Source organism: Cnephaeus nilssonii (assembly GCF_951640355.1).
Source record: "Cnephaeus nilssonii genome assembly, chromosome: 8".
NCBI lineage: Eukaryota > Metazoa > Chordata > Mammalia > Chiroptera > Vespertilionidae > Cnephaeus > Cnephaeus nilssonii.
The window spans coordinates 26635379-26652758 of record NC_137079.1 but is presented as its reverse complement, the minus strand read 5'-3'; the positions used below and the strand labels follow the sequence as shown (position 1 = coordinate 26652758).

The 17380-nt window shown below is 42.5% G+C and overlaps 1 protein-coding gene across 16 annotated transcripts in view; it reads left to right on the top strand.

Moving 5' to 3' along the window:
• Positions 1 to 16392, top strand: part of SLC20A2 (solute carrier family 20 member 2) — a 96815-nt gene extending 80423 nt beyond the window's left edge. For all 16 annotated transcript variants that reach the window (XM_079778584.1, XM_079778591.1, XM_079778579.1 and 13 more), the window contains 3 exons: positions 4312 to 4497; positions 5579 to 5663; positions 13245 to 16392. In XM_079778584.1, coding sequence (XP_079634710.1) covers positions 4312 to 4497; positions 5579 to 5663; positions 13245 to 13409 — 436 coding nt within the window. In that variant the 3' untranslated portion in view covers positions 13410 to 16392. The remainder of the gene's footprint in view (positions 1 to 4311; positions 4498 to 5578; positions 5664 to 13244) is intronic.
• The last annotated feature ends 988 nt before the right edge of the window (positions 16393 to 17380 follow it).

The following is a 17380-nucleotide window of genomic DNA, read 5'->3' as shown; positions in this document are numbered from 1 at the left end:
ACTTGATTTTCCCAAAGCCTCAGTATCTCAACCTGTAAAATGGCTGTAAAACTAGTACCAACTGTCATAGGGTTTTCATGAGATGCTTTCTATAATGTGCTTAGGACAGTGCTCCTCCTGTAACCAGTATCTATGCATTGTCACTATTACTGTTATTATTAACTATTATGCATGGCTAATGTTTCTATCCAAATCAGGAAAACATGCTATTGTTGCTCCTTTTTTAAAATGTAATCCTCACCTGAGGATATGTTTATTGATTTTAGAGAGGAAAGAAGGGAGGAGAGAAAAACATTGATGTGAGAGAGAAACATCAATTGGTTGCCAACCATACATGATCAGACGGGGGGGATTGAACCCACAACCTGGGTATGTGCCCTGACCAGGAATCAAATCCACAACTTTTCAGTGCACAGGACGATGCTCCAACCAACCGAGTCACCTGGCCAGGGCCTAGTGTTGCTTTTTGTTGTTGTTAATCCTCACCCAAGGATATTTTTCCATTGACTCTTTTTTTATTTTTTTAGAGAGAATGGAAGGGAGAGACAGAGAGAGAGAGAAACATCAGTGTTGTGAGGGAGACACATTGATTGATTGCCTCCTACGTGTGCCCAACCGGGGACAGGGATTGAGCCTGCAACTGAGGTACATGACCTTGACTGGAATCAAAACCAGGGCCCTTCAGTTCATAGGCTGTTGTTCTATCCATTGAGCTAAACCTGCTAGGGCTATTGCATTTTTTTATTGCCCAGTTACATGACTCTCCGCTTTACAGCCATGGGTTTCTATGCACTGCCTATCCATGTACAACTGCATTTTGGTTCTTTTTTAAAGAAGTCTCCACCAGACAGGAGGCCTGGACATCTTGTGTTTTGCAGTATTATATAGGTGCTGCCATGTTATTTTAATCAAGGCACCATGTTCTGTCCTGTCTTAATTTTTTGACTGCCCCTCCCTGAACCTATCCTACTTCCTTCTCCTTATCAAGAATTGTTATTGAAGACCTGGTACTGGTAAAGTGTTATGAATTGGGTCCCTGTCCTTCAGGAGTTTAAACTGGAGCTAAGAAATACATACAAATGGGAAAGTAAAAAACCACCCCAAAACAGTATTTCAGGGCCAAAGGAAGAGTTGAAACAGTAACTGCTACAGCTAACCAGAGGTTAGAGCACTTGATTACAGTTTGGGGCTGGTTTTGAAGCTTTTGAGTAAGGATATCCTATCTAATTAAAGAGTAATATGCAAATTAACTATCACTCAGCTACACCCACAAGCCACACCCACCAGCCAATCAGGAGTGAGTATGCAAATTAACCCAACCAAGATGGCTGCGGCCACTGAGAGAGCAGGAGGGAGGCTTGGGTTTCCCCGGCAATGGAGGAAGCCAAGCTTTCCACACACCCTGGCCGACCCAGGCCTCCGCTTAAGGCTACAAAGTTTCAATTATAGAAGATAAATAAATCCCAACAAAAATGGCGACAGCCACGGAGCTGGAGAGAGTAGGAGGCTATGGTTGCCCCCGGCGATGCCTGGCCTGCCTTGGCCTTTGGTTAAGGCTACAAAGTTTCAATTATAGAAGATAAATAAATCCCAACAGAAATGGCTGCTGCCATGGAGTGAGCAGGAGGCTTGGCTCCGCTCCAGGCTACAAAGTTTCAATTGTAGAAGATAAATAAATCCCAGATACCAGGGCCTCTGCTTGGGTCGCCGGGGGGCGTGGCTGGCCTGCAAACCACCACAGGCCCCTCGCCCAGGCCACCCCACACCCCAAGGGAACCCCCACCCTGATCCGGGACACCCCTCAGGGCAAACCAGCTGGCCCCCACCCATGCACCAGGCCTCTATCCTATCTAATAAAAGAGTAATATGCGATTGACCATCACTCCAACACACAAGATGGCTGCCCCCATGTGGTCAAAGATCCTGCCCCCATGTGGACACAAGATGGCCACCACAAGATGGCCAGCAGGGGAGGGCAGTTGGGAGGGACCAGGCCTGCAAGGGACGGCAGTTGTGGGCGATCAGGCCAGCAGGGGCGGGCAGTTGGGAGGGACCAGCCCTGCAAGGGAGGGCAGTTGGGGGCGATCAAGCCTGCAGGGGAGGGCAGTTAGGGGTGACCAGGCCGGCAAAGGAGGGAAGTTGGGGGCAAACAGGCTGGCAGGGGAGCAGTTAGACATCAATCAGGCTGGCAGGGGAGTGGTTAGGGGGTGATCAGGCTGGCAGGCAGAAGCGGTTAGGGGAAATCAGGAAGGCAGGCAGGCGAGCAGTTGGGAGCCAGCCGTCCTGGATTGGAGCGAGTGCAGGCTGGGCTGAGGGACACCCCACACACACACCCCGTGCACGAATTTCGTGCACCGGGCCTCTAGTGGTCTGATAAAAGCAGTGTCCTAGAAATAGTAATGTGACAGTAAAGAGGGGGCTTCTATTTATTCACCAAAAGGTTATTAAATTCATACCACGCCTCTGTGCTGAACCATTTGTAATTGGTTCTAATCCTCCTCAAAACAGCCCTTTGAGGTCATTGGTGATGTTAGTCAAAGATGGGGAATCAGAATCTCAGAAACGTGACATTTCTTGCCCAGGATAACACAGCTAGCGAGAAGCAGACTTGAGAGCTGGCTCTTTGTGACTTGCAGCTCACACTCTGTCTACAGAGTCTAGATTGGGATGGGAGGAGGAGACTGTAGCTACAGAAGCCGTTAAAAGCCTGTGTGTAGTTCCACATGTAAGGAACTTGGAAGTTGTCATACTATCCTAAAAACAAGTGAAAAACTGAACGTACTACAAAATCTACAACTCTCTTTGGATCTGGAAGAGAGAAGAGGACACAGGGCAAACCACTGCCCCCAAGATTGCAGCTATAGTCAAATACACAGCGTCACGAGTGGAAGCTGCTGTGGGAACCAGTGCCCAGTGGGAAAAGCTGAACTGTAATGATGAACCCTAGAGGCTCAGTGGAGACAAGGCTGAGAGTTAAAGACTCCAGGGGGACCAACCTAGTGGTAGAAACAGTTAAAAAAAGTATAACCAGTACATGAGCAAAGGAGAGAAAATAGAATCATATAAAATGCTCACTTAAGACAAAATGGAACAAAAAACAAGGGTAACAAATAGAAAAGAGTAACAGATATGATAGATATTAATCCAACTATGTCAAAATCACTTTGAACGTCAGTCGTCTACATGCACCAAGTTAAAAGACACAGATTGTCAGACTGGGTCAAAAAACAAGACCCAACTATCTTTTGTTTATAAGAAACCCACTTTAAATATAAAGACATATACAGGATAAAAGTAAATGGAAGGAGGAAAATATACCATGCTAGCACTAAGAAAGCATAAGTAGCTAACTTATATTTATTTCAGACAGAGCGGACATGAACAGATTCAGGAGGCAGAAAATCAGTAAGGGCATAGTTAAACTCAACAATAACATTAGTCAACTCTATATCATTTATATCTGTAGACTTTGACAGGTGAATTCACATTCTTCTCAAGCTCACATGAAGCATTCAGTAAATAGGCCACATTCTGGACCATTAAAAACCTTGATACATTTAAAAGAATAGAACTAATAAATGTCTGCTCTCAGACCACAATGAAATTAAGCTAGAAATCAGTAACAGAAAGATAACTGAAAAATCCCCAAATATGTAAAGATTATATAAAACACGATTAAATAACACATGGCTCAAAGAAAAAACATCAAGAGAAATTTTTAAATACTTTAAACGAAAAGAAAAACACATCAATAATTGTGGGATACGGCGAAACTGCTTAGAGGGAAATGTATAGCATTGAATAAATATATTAGGAAAGAACAAAAAAAATCAATAATCTAAATATTCATCCTAGTAAACTTGAAAAAAAAAGCAAATCAAATCCAAAGTAAGGAGAAAAATAGTAAGAATTAGAACAGAAGTCAATGAAATTGAAATCAGAAAATCAGTGAAATGAAATCCTATTTTTTTGAAAAGATCAATAAAGTTGATAAGCTTTAGCCAGGCTAAATGAGAAAAAAAGAGAGAGAACACAAGTTACTAATATCAGAAATGAAAGAAGAGACATCATTACAGATCCTATGGATATTAAAAAGATAAAGCCGTACTATTTTCTGTTAATTTTCTGTTAATTTTTTACCACAACAAAAAAATTGGATAAATCACTTTGATCACCACTAGCTTATATATAGGCAAGCCATAAATACAGTAAGCAGGGCTGTCCCCAAGACTGAGAAGTCACTGCATGTTGTGTATGGTGTCATTTGTCCATACAATGTTTGTATAATTCATTGGTTTTTCTCTCTCCCAGTAATGCCATTGGTCCTCTGGTAGCTTTGTGGCTGATTTATGAACAAGGTGGAGTCCTGCAGGAAGCTCCTACTCCCATCTGGCTGCTGTTTTATGGAGGAGTTGGAATTTGTACGGGGCTCTGGGTTTGGGGAAGAAGAGTGATCCAGACCATGGGGAAAGACCTCACTCCAATCACGCCATCCAGGTAAGCCAGGTGCAGGCTGGAGCCGCAGGGCTGGTTCTTTGAGGCTGCCTCCTGCACACTCACCACTGGGCACGTGCCTGCAACCAAAGTACATGCCCTTGACTGAAATCGAACCCGGGACCCTTGAGTCCACAGGCCGACGCTCTATCCACTGAGCCAAACCAGCTAGGGCCCTCATACACTCTTGGGCCCCCATCCGTGTGGCACTGAGAAGAGGGAGAGAAAACGAGAGGGTGGGAAGACAGAAGGAAGGAGAGGATGAAGCAGACCAGGAGGGAAGAGAAACAGAACCCACCCAGGAGCCCCCATTTTCTCCCACTGGTGGTCTCACCCAGCATGAGCTCTGAAGAGCGAGTGGGGAGGCCTGGGATGCAGACCACACCCATGGCCCAGGGCCTGCCTTTCCCCCAAGAGTCTCTGCCACACCAGCTCCACCTAGTGGACGAAGCAGCTCTCACCTGCCACCCTCCTGAGGTTACTTTGTGCTTCCTTCCCCTCGCAGCCTCTGCCCTCAGAAGTGGGGTCCGAGATTCATGGTTTTCTCTGTAGTCCTTCCTGTTGTCCTTTTCACTCATCTTTAGCTAGATTAGGGAACTTTAGAAGGATACAACTAAAACTTGGAATTACCTATTGTAAAAAATCTTTTCCTTCTTGAAATTCATTTCAGTGATTCTTCTATAAGGTTGACTTCATGAAAAATTAGTCAGAGAAAAAATACACTTTTTTTGGTAATAAGTGCACATTTTTTAAAATGAGAGCACAGTTTTCCGTATGCCACTTTAGAAATGAGCAAGTGACTATTTTTTACACAGCAGGAATTTCTGACCCAGTTACTACAGTGTGTGAGTTTTGAAAACCTAGCAGAAAAACAAGGCTATTCGGGGCTGTAAACAGTGTAAGCAGAGCCTTAGTGTGAATCATTGCCATTATACAGCAGTTTCTAGTTCTATTGATGCCATCTGGCCCAGTCAGGAGTCGGCAGTCAATTCAAAGAATGTCCTGGTGAGACTGGCAGCCCTGGGGTGTCCGTGAGGCCCATACAAAGGGCGCCTGTGATGTGTCTCCTGTCTCCCTCCCGCAGCGGCTTCACCATTGAACTGGCCTCAGCGTTCACGGTGGTGATCGCCTCCAACGTGGGGCTTCCTGTCAGCACCACTCACTGCAAGGTAGGCCCCCGCCAGCGCCCCCTTTCTTCCGGCTGCTGGGATCGGTCCATAGTCACCCAGTGAATCGGAGAAAAGCTGGTGACGCTTTGTATGTTGTTGTTTGTGAAAAGTCACCTGCAGGTTTGCTGGGTGTGCACTGTTGGATGTGGGGCGATTGCTCTTCTCAGACTCCCTCTCGACCTTTCCCGCTTCGCAGTGTGCACTTGGCTTTTCAATGCATGCCTGGCGAGAGCCTCCCCTCCTCAACGTGTGCTTCACACTTTCCATGTGTCCTGTCTCTCTCATTGTTTCCACAGTGATTGTGCATTGAAGTCATGTGTGCGCTAACCATATTCCTAGGCTCAAATGGGGGCATGCCACTCAGTGCCAACCCATTGCAGGGGACTGGGAGTGGACAGTGGAACTAGAGATAAGCAGAAATCATCTCAATGGAACTGTAAGACACAGTTGTTTCAGTTCTTTTTCCTTATCTAATGGTCAAAGTGACTGTATTGCCTTAGAGTAAATTCCAGAGGAAGGGCGATGCTTACTATTGCTCACAGCCAATGCTGTAAAACTCAGGGCTGTGCAAGAGGGGATTCCTTGCTTTAGGACTGGAATGTTGGAGCTGTAAGGAACCTTAAAGACTAATGGAGAGGAGACGGGCTCCGTGAGTTTCAGGGAGTTATCCAAGGTCACGCCGGGTGCAGCCAGGACTAGAACCCAGGTCTGATAACCCAGGTCTGGAAAATTCCCAGAACATCTTCAATGGGCCTCCTGTTGACCAAAGTATTCTCTAACTTCAACAAAGCAAAGTCACCTCCAGATTTATTCTAGGTTCATTTGCTTGCATCATTCAAGAAAAACTCATTCATACCTACTGTGTGTGAGGTACTGTTCTAGGCACCAGCAAATGACCCCGGCCTTCTACATTTATACACAAGCCACTGTGTTTATAAACAAATGCAAATGACTTAGTGATTTGACTGGTAAGGCCAGGCAGCTTTTATGGGAGTCTTCTGAGTGGGCTACCTCATGGAAGGGCAGCCTTATGGGAGAGGGTTGTTTGTTTTCTTGTTCCTCCTCCTTTTGCTACAAAATAACTTCAGTTTCCACACATTTTCATTGTAAAAGTTATTTCCACTTACTGAGCATATATCGAGTGCCAGGGACTGTGTTTAGTGCTCTATACTATGTGCAAAATACGTCATTTAATCCCCACAGCAATCATTTGAAATTGGCACTGGTGTTCCCAATCCTATTAATAAAAGGCTCAAATGCAAATTGTCCCCTCGACCAGGGGGTGGGGCCGGCTGTCCAACCGCCCACGGCTCCCCCACCCCCACCCCACCCGTGCACAAATTTCGTGTACCGGGCCTCTAGTTTACATATAAGAACACTGAGGTTTCCAGAGTTAAGTCACTTTCCTAAGATCATATATTTAACATGTGATAGAACCATTCAGAACTTCACCTCATGCTCCGGACCTCCTAAGCGTAATCATGATAATCAGAATCCTGGTAACCAACCATGACTAAGGTGTGTGGGGCAAGTGCTCTCTGCTGGGCACTGTTTTAGTGCACAGTGAATAATTAACTTGTTTCATCTTCCCGCAAACCTTCGAGGGCAGTGCCAGTGTTACCCCGTTTTACCAGTGAGGACACTGACGCATAGAAAAGTTAACGCACTGTCCAGTAGGGTGACACAACTAGCGAGTGGCCCTTGAGGTCCAGCCTGGGCAGTGTGGCCCAGAGCCTGCCCTCCATACGCTGCCCTCGCCGCTCAAGTCCAGAGGAGGAAGGCAGGAAAAGGAAGGTGGTGGGTGACCACCCACCGTTCTCCTAGCATTATTCTTCTCATTTCAGTTATTTAAAAATTAGAAAAGAGCACATGTTCACTGAAATATGGCAAACAATACTATACGGAATGAAAAGGGATCATCTTCCCCTTACTCCACCTCAACTTCAGCTCACTGCTGTGTGGGAGCCTAGAGGAAATGATGTTACTAAATATATTCCTTCCCAAGGAAGTCAGGTTTGAACTTTTCTGTAGGCATAAATAGTCTTTTGGGCTGCTTGGAAATAAACATTACGCTGTCTTTTTAATGATTAACCCTGCACTTGAGCAAGCCTAGTGAAGGCAAACTTTTTTCACACCAGTTGAAAGATCTCTGGAAAACAACACAAGTTTGGCTTTTCTAGGTTGTTATTGTTACTTACCGAACTCTATCTGTAAGCTAACCCAGTGGTCGGCAAACTGCGGCTCGCGAGCCACATGCGGCTCTTTGGCCCCTTGAGTGTGGCTCTTCCACAAAATACCACGGCCTGGGCGAGTCTATTTTGAAGAAGTGGCGTTAGGAGAAGTTTAAGTTTAAAAAATTTGGCTCTCAAAAGAAATTTCAATCGTTGTACTGTTGATATTTGGCTCTGTTGACTAATGAGTTTGCCGACCACTGAGCTAACCTATGCTGATGTATATATAGTGAAGCTACTAATTTTGCTAATTTAACACTAAATTCTTTAATACATGTGTGAATTATATGAAAAGTATACAATGCCTATAAAAACTATATTCTTAAATGTCATTTCCTCAATATTTATATCTAGACTACAATAAGGAAGTGCTACTAAGGGATTTATATCCAGTTTGTACAGGACCTTAGAGAATAAATGTGTATGTGAATGAAAAGCTGTACTAATCACATGCGAGGTGTTGTTTTCTTAGAGCTGTTGGTTAGTGTTAGAATAGCTTGTTGGCACTTAAAACACGTCTCCTTAACATGGGACCACAGTGAGGCCCTCTATCAGCTAGGCAGACAGAGCTCAACTGGATTCTAGTCCGTTTGTCCAGTGTCACTGATCATGGACTGTGGACAAAGCCCAGATCACAGTACTGCAGTAGCTGAAGGCAGAGTCCTGGCTCTCGGGAACCTCACTGGTGTGGACAGAGATGCTCCTCGCAGTCCACATCGTACGTGCTAAGGAGAGTTCACAGTTGCCAGCCCCATAACACTTACTCCGTTTCACCACATTTTCTTTTCTGCTTGCAAGTCCCCAAATGGCAAATGTGGGATGAAATATGAGAGACGTGGGATGGCATTAAGAATGAGGCCCTATGTGAGTGAAGCTGTGAATCTGGAAATATTCAAAGGGTGTTGACATCCACATAAAACCGTAAAAATCCCATCAGATTTCCCGGAATGATCAGACCTTGTGTTTGATTTGTCCAGCTCTCTGCTTCCTCTCCCATCTGCTTGTTAGGTTTCTTGCTTACAGCCACCTCCATTAAAAAGTGGGCAAAAGTGGGGAACTTCGCAGGAAAAAATATGGAAACGATTGTGTAAAATTAGCTTTTTTAATTTACCTGGGTAGATTTTATTTATTCATGTTTCTTCTAAGTGTCCCAGTATTTAATGAAGATAGTCCTTTGTGGGCGCTTTTAAAGGAATTCAGAGTGGTGTTACCCGAATGTTTTAATTCCATATTGGGGTGGTTTGGGATTATCTTTTTTGTGTGAATTACCCACATTGTTCATCTCTATTGATGATTACTCAACTAGCCATTGGATTTGGAACTGCTTATAGGAAACACTACTGATTTTAAATTCTAATCTAATTTTCCAATTCTTGCTCCCTGGTTCCCCCACTTCTCAATAATTCTATTGCTGTGAGTGCCTGATGATGACCGTAAGCTGGAAACGCACTCAGCTTCCTCAGAGGGAAGCTAGGACACAGGAAAGAACACCTGTGTAGGAGATATGCTTTGCTATTGGATGGGAAAACCAGATTTTGTAAAGATGTCAGTTCTCAAATAAAACCCCAACCGAATTTTTCTTACAACTTTACAAAGTGAATCTAAAGTTCATTTGGTAGGTTAAATTAGCAAGAATATAAAATTATCTAAAAAGAAAAGTGATAAGGAGGGACTGACCTTGCCAGGTAGAAAGTTTATTATAAGGAAATAAGAGTTAAAAGTAGATGGAAGTGAGGGGGTAGGGAATTGTGTTAATGGGGACAGAGTTTGGGATGATGAAAAAGTTCTGGAGATGAATGTTGATAATGGTTGCAAAACAATGTGAATATACTTTATGCCACTAAATTGTACACTTAAAAATGGTCCAACTGGTGTGGCTTAGTGGCTGAGCATAGACCTATTAACCAGGAGGTCATGGTTCGATTCCCAGTCAGGGCACATGCCCGGGTTTCTAGCTCAATCCCCAGTAGGGGGTGTGCAGGAGGCAGCAGATCAATGATTATCTCTCATCATTGATGTTTCTATCTCTCTCTCCCTCTCCCTTCCTCTCAGAAACCAATAAAAACATATATATTTTTTAAATGGTTAAAATGATAAATTTTATGTTATGTACTATATTTTACCACAATAATAAAAATACTTACTTATCTAAAAACAGTTGATAGGCAAGAGGGAGAGCCTGTTATATATGAGCATATAGTTTGAGGAAGAGAAAATTTAACCAATAAGGGATGTTAGACAGCTGGCTATCAATCTAGAAAAAAAAAATTAGACCCACAACTTTCAAAATATATGAACATATTAGACCACAACTCTCAAAATATATGAACATATATCTGATGGCTTAAATAATATTTTTAAATATTTAAAAATGTAGAATAAAATATGACTTTGTTTTAGAGAATTTAGAATAAAAGAATTAAATATGTATCAAATATTCAAGCTAAGGATAAATTATGGAGAAAAGGGCAGCATATTTTATTGCATGAGATAATTTTTTTTCATAGTTGAAGAATTTAGCATTTTTCTTTTTTCCCCCTTTTCTTATTAAATTTATTGGGGTGACATTGGTTAATATGATCACATAGGTTTCAGGTGTGGGTTTCTATGATATAAGATCTGTATATCGCACTGTGTGCCCACCACCCAAAGTCATATCTTCTCCCATCACCATGTATTTGTGTTCCCCCTCCTCTTCCCTCTGGCAGCCACCACACTGCTGTTTGTGTTCATGAGTTTCAGTTTTACGTCCCACATATGAGTGAAATCATTTGGTTCTTAGATTTTTCTGACTTATTTCACTTAGCATACTATTCTCAAGGTCCATCCATGTTATTGCAAATGGCGCTACTTCATCCTTTCTTTTATGGCTGAGCAGTATTCCATTGTGTATATGGACCACATCTTCTTTATCCAGCCCTCTATCGCAGGGCACTTTGGTTGTTTCCATGTCTTGGCCACCGTGAGTAATGCTGCAGTGAACATAGGGGTGCATATATCTTTGTGAATACATGTTTTCCAGTTTTGGGGTAGATACCCAGAAGAGGGATTGCTGGGTCGTATGGTAGCTCTATTCTTAATTTTTTGAGGAATTGCCAGTCTGCTTACCCAGTCTACATTCCCACCAGCAGTGAATGAGGGTTCCCTTTTCTTCACAACTCTCAACACTTGTTATTGCTTGTCTTGTTATTGCATAAAATTAGAAACTTGGAAGGGAAAACTTGGGTTGGGAAAATATTTGCATTAATATTTTCACATATAAATAAATAAGGGATAATTTACATCTAGATTCCATTATGTAAAAGGGCAAAATACATGAAGAGACAATTTTTATATGTAAAGACTAGAGGGAGTAAAATTGGATAAAGTTTAGCCTTAATCATAATCAAAGATATACAAATTATAGCAACAGTAGTACATGTTTTTGTTGATTGATTAGCAAAAATGAACAATTTACAGGATTGTTGTGGTGTGGTGAAGTTCACAGGTTATGGATGACCTTGTATATTCACATCTGCTTATAATACTTTGGCAGTAGTTACTGAGGTCCTAGCATGTAGTAGGAGACAAAGAGGTCTTCCTCAAAGCAGCATTCCATTGGGTGCATGGGAAGGCCTTGGTAAATCACCGTTTTGCAACCAACTATCTGATATTTAGATCAGATTGCTAAATCTTTAGCAGAAGGGAAGAGGGAGGTTGATGAGGAGCAGGATATTTTAATGGTATGAAAATGTTTCTTTGTAAATATGACAAAATGTTAAAAATTGGTGGATTTTGGTAAAGGGTGTGTGGGAGTTCTTGCAGCTTTTCTCTAAGTTTCAGATTATTTCAAGGTGTTTTATAAATATCCCCTTTAATAAAGAATCCATTTCAGGCAATATTATTTTTTAAAGTCTAAACCTAAGCTATATGAGTTAATATGTTTATCATGGAACTGTTTTTAATAGGGAAAAATTGGAAGCAAAATGGAAATTGTTAAATAAATTAAGGTACATCCACCTAAAGTATGTACCATTTTACATGATAATCATAAAAGCTGTGAGTACAAAGGGAAAATGCTTAGAATATAATGTTAATTTTTTAAAGAAAATTGGTAGCCTACCCTATTATTTACTAATAAAGGTATATTTATAAAAATACTAGAAAAGAATATATAAATATGACAGTAGTTGGGTTCTCAGTAATTGTCCATCCCTCATTACATAAACTTGCTCTAAAATTATTTTATTACCTTTATGTTTAAAAAAATGTGTTCTAAGAAAGGAAGAGGGCATAGATAAAATAGAAACGTGACTGTGTCCTTATTATGAAGGTAATCCAGGACAGCTGAGGTGCACACACTCTGGGGAGACAATGAGTAACAAGAATTTAATCTCAGGAGATAGTGTTTGTGGATTTGATGTCTTGAGTCGACAAAATGTCACATTAAATAACTGCCTTTAAATATGCCACTGTTTTTGGCGTTCTGCTTGGCCTCCATAAACAATTTAAAGTGTTAGATTTTATTTTTCGCTACTTGAATCTCACTGGCCACTGCTGATTCTGAAGTATTGGAGGGTCAGCAGACAAGCCTGTTTTATGGATATCTTCAAGAGCCACCTAACAAGTTACACTCTGAGCTTTCCCAGAGCCTGAGGGAGGCGTGAGGTGGTAAAAGGAATGTACTTTCTTAGGATTTTTAGGATACTTGAAGTGTCTTTTTTTTTTTCTTTTTCTTTTTTAGACTTTCAGCAAACCATAAAATGAACTGCAAGTATTTAGAAAAATATTTGAATCAGTATTGATACTCTAATTTCCACGGATCTCTGTCATGCCTCTGTGATGCGTGATTGACATTAGATCCAATATTTATGCTCTATTTATTTTTTAAAATTAGCTGAAGTGCAAGGACTGAAGGCAGTTTGAGATAATGGAGGAAACCAGTTTAACGTCAGAGGCCTGACTTCTAGTCCTTAGTCTGCCGTGACCTGTGGTATCTCCTGGCACCCCTGAGCCCTCCGGGGCTCTGTGTGATCTCATACTCTCAAAGGTCTTCTCCAGCTCCAACATTTTATGATGCTCTTTTTCTAAGAGAAAGATACATCATTGCCATCTCATTATGTAATTAAAGTCGGTTTACATACTGTAGTAAGCAATAGCCTATGTGGGGAGTATTTAAACTGGGGCATTCATAGTTTATAAGGTACAGAAGCATAGACAATTATACCTAAAATCTAAACCTGTTTAGAAGCTTTTAGCAAAGTTAGGGAAAAGAACGGGAAATTTTATAAAGTAATTTATTTGAGATGAGCCAGTTTACATTGGTTGAGTTTGTGGGCCTCCTTTAACTGTAAAATGTTTCTGCTCTCAGGTGGGCTCCGTGGTGGCTGTGGGCTGGATCCGCTCCCGGAAGGCCGTGGACTGGCACCTCTTCCGCAACATCTTTGTGGCCTGGTTTGTGACTGTCCCCGTGGCCGGGCTGTTCAGTGCTGCTGTCATGGCTCTCCTTGTGTACGGGATCCTCCCATATGTGTGATTTGTCTTCTTCCAGCCAGCCAGCGAGGGAGAGTCTGGCATGGGGATGTGTGGGAAGCGTGTGCCCACATTTCTCACACGCACACGCGTCCTGCCCACACACGGGCTGTCTCCCAGCCAGCTTCTCCACGCCCTTCAGGTGGTTCCAGACCACAGTTCACCTAGGTGGTAGTCATCCTCCAGAGCTAACTTAACTACTGTACATAATCATGTGCATTAAACTGGTATCGTGGTGACATAACATGGTGCAGTTACTTATATATTAAATATATATTGTATACATAGAATAGGTAGCATTATTGCAAATATATCCAAAATGGGAGTGGAGAGAATTGCCTAGAATTCAATATTCAACAAATTTTTGTACATAGTGATTTCAGTGGCAAATTTTGAAAACCTTTTAAAAGGAAAGTGTAGATTGGAAAATGCTATTGTTCCCATTTAACATACTGTAAGATAACAGATACAGGATGTATGATACAAATTTGGGAGGTGTGTGTATGTTGAAGTGATATTGAATAATACTGGAACAGGAGTTCCCAAGTGCTTTCACTGAAGTTTGTTCATATACTGTGTATTGATTATGTAATATATCATAATTGCTTCTGTAAATACTTAAAACTGTAATTTTTTAATGATGTGCGCTTCCTAGCTTTTTTGATCAGAGAATTTTTGGAGAGTACCAAAGAAGCAGGGGAATAGTTTGCCAGTATTATATTTTCATATTGTTTGTCTCCCCTCCTCATGAATCCTACCGTTAACTTGGGATGTAGCAATACTGCCAGGCTCTGGCCTGCCCCGAGCAGTTGTGGGGTGAGGCACCATCCCCCATCGTGTACACATCCCACTTCCGGTTCCCTATCCCACCCTCCCCCACCACTGCTGCCACATGCAGGTATTGGTCAGCCCTGCCATGGCCGTTCATTGTCAGTGTAGAGAATGTACAGAGGACATGCACTCAAGCACTACATATCAAGTCCAGTTTTATTTTCACTCCTTTCTCCCCTGCAGCCGCAAGGAAATCTTGTCTCAAACACTGAGGCAAGTACTTTGACATTCTAGAAATTTGGGAGAGGGGCGGTTGAAATATCAGATAATACACTGGATTTGAGGATTTCCTTGAGGCCTTCACTAAGCTGAACATCTTGATGCTCACTGTATCCCATTGGATTATTTTTTGATAGCGGGAGGAAGTATGACTAATGTTAGAGCCTGAAACTGAAAATGCTGCTAAAATTTTTATATTGACAGACATTTTCTCGGTACTTCATTGTGATTTTTCATTAATCAACCATATTAAATTTATAATAAAAAATGCCCCTCAAGTTTGCCTCTGAAGTTTCTTTCTAAATATCTATGTAATGTTTTTTCGTCCAGAGTTTCCACAAAAATAAAAGCTATAAATTTGGTTACTTCTATTTTTCAAATACCTTTCCCCCTTATTTTAGTACTATTACATGTTTGTGCATAAAATACATGATTAGGAAAAGGAAAGAATGACCCACACAGCTCGGCATCCAGAAAGCCCACTGATAACAAACACAAACATGATCCTTCAGTCATGTACCATCTGATGAAAGGGTTCGCCACTCTACGTTGGCCAGATTTCAGGGCTGTGGTCCTAGCAGGAACACGCACATCCTTTCTTCTTGGCGTAAGCAGCCAAAAAACAAAACAAAAACACACCCACTTGGAGCATCAAAAGGAAACTCCTTCCTGAGCCAGGAAGGTAACAGAGGTGGGGCAAACTGGCCGGAAGTTAGAAGTTCTTCATCTCCACAAAGAAATGTTCCCTTTCCAATGTCTAAAATGGCATTTTAGGCCTTTCATTTCTTCACTTATGATAAAAGCATAGAATCCATAAGTTTAATTCCCTTCTAAATTTATTTATTAAAAAAACACACAGCACAGCAGTGACCCAGTGGCAGTTTTTGCAAGCGGTGTCCTGGGAGGAGGGCTACCATTTCAGCCTGGCACAGCCCCAGCAGCAGAGTGGCCGAGGCAGAGGCCCAGCATGCAAAGTAGGATAAAGGTCACGCCCACACCGAGTCTTCAAATGACTAAGCACCTAACATGTCACCAGCAATGTCCAGAGAGAAGGCTTGCCCACTGCCCCTTGGCAGCCTCTCTGTTACCTGAGAGAGAGGGCCTCCCTGTGAGGGCAGGGAGGTGAGCTCAGGCAGAGGATGGGTCCCCTTGGAGGGACGGGGGTGCTGGTAGTGGGTGCCCCTGCCTGGGCCACCTGAGAGTCTTTTCTCTAACCTCTTCCTCTAAAAATGCAAACATTCCTGGACAAGAGTTACTCCTGCATCTCTGTGGAGGCTCCTCTCCTAGCAGCAAAGTTTGCCTGGAGCACAGACTGTCAGATGGAGCCTGAGCTCCAAAGACCATGTTCTTCTACTTAATCTTCTACCTTTTCAAAAAGGACTGACCAAGTCCTTTGAGCAAGTATGTAGACGTATTTATTCATTTTCAACAATAATTTTTAAAATAAGTTCTCCCTGTCTCAGAATAAGCTAGAGAATAAAAACTAAAACCACTCCATGAAACAAAATGAAGGATAAAAATCATGATATCAATAGATGCAGAAAAAGCATCTGACAAAATCCAGCATCCATTTATGATAAAAACTCTCAGCAAAGTGGGAATAGAGGGAACATACCTCAACATAATAAAGGCCATATATAACAAACTAAAAGCTAACATCATTTGCAATGGGGAAAAGCTAAAAGTGTTTTCCCCCAATTTATCTTATTTAAAGAATTACAGATGTTTCCTTCCCCTGCCCCATTAACCCCTCCCCCCAAGTCCCCTCCCCTTCCCCAACCCTTCCCCAAACTTATCTGTCTGTGGGCTATGCATATATGCATATAAATTCACTGGTTAATCTCTTCACACCCCTTAACCCCACCCTTTTCCTCTGAAATATGTCAGTCTATTCCATGCTTCAATGTTTCTGGATCTTTTTTGTTCATCAGTTTATTTTGTTCATTAGACCCCATATATAAATGAGATCATATGATACTTGTCTTTCTCTGACTGGTTTATTTCACTTAGCATAATCCTCTCTAAAAGTATTTTCTTTAAGATCAGGAACAAGACAGGAAGTCCACTTATATTGGAAGTCCTAGCCACAGCAATAAGATACATACATACATACATACATACATACATACATACATATTGGAAAGGAAGAAGTAAAACTCATTATTTGCAGATGATATGATACTATATGTAGAGAACCCTAAAGATTCCATCAAAAAACTGCAATTGATAAATGAATTGAGTAAAGTAACAGGATAACAAATATTCAGAAATTGGTTGATTTTTATACACCAACCAGAGGCCCGGTGCACAAATTAGTGCACAGGTGGGGTTCCTCGGCCTGGCTAGCAATCGGGGCTGATTGGGACCAGCTGGCTGCGGGGAGGAACCGCGGGTTGGCTGGTCGCAGGAGGTTGGCTGTGGGAGCCCACTGACCACCAGGGGGCAGCTCCTGTGTTGAGCATCTGCCCCCTGGTGGTCAGTGCACTTTCCTAGCAACCAGTCATTTGGTCGTAATGGTCACTTAGACTTTTATATATAGAGAGGCCTGATGCACGGAATTCGTGCAAGAGTAGGCCTTCCTTCCCCCAGCTGCCAGCACAGGCTTCCCTCTGGCACCCAGGACCCGGGCTTCCCTGCGGCCGCCAGCAGATACTTGGACCTGGGCTTCCCTCGCAGCCCCAGCTTTGTCCGGAAGGTCATCTGGAAGGATGTCTGGTCTAACTAGCATATTACACTTTTATTATTATAGATAGTGAACTATGAAAGAGACATTAAGAAAACCCATTTTCCTGGCTGGTTTGGCTCAGTGGATAGAGCGTCGGCCTGCAGACTGAAGGGTCCCAGGTTCGATTCCGGTCAAGGGCACATGCCTGGGCTGTGGACTCGATCCCCAGTGTGGGGGCATGCAGGAGGCAGCCGATCAAT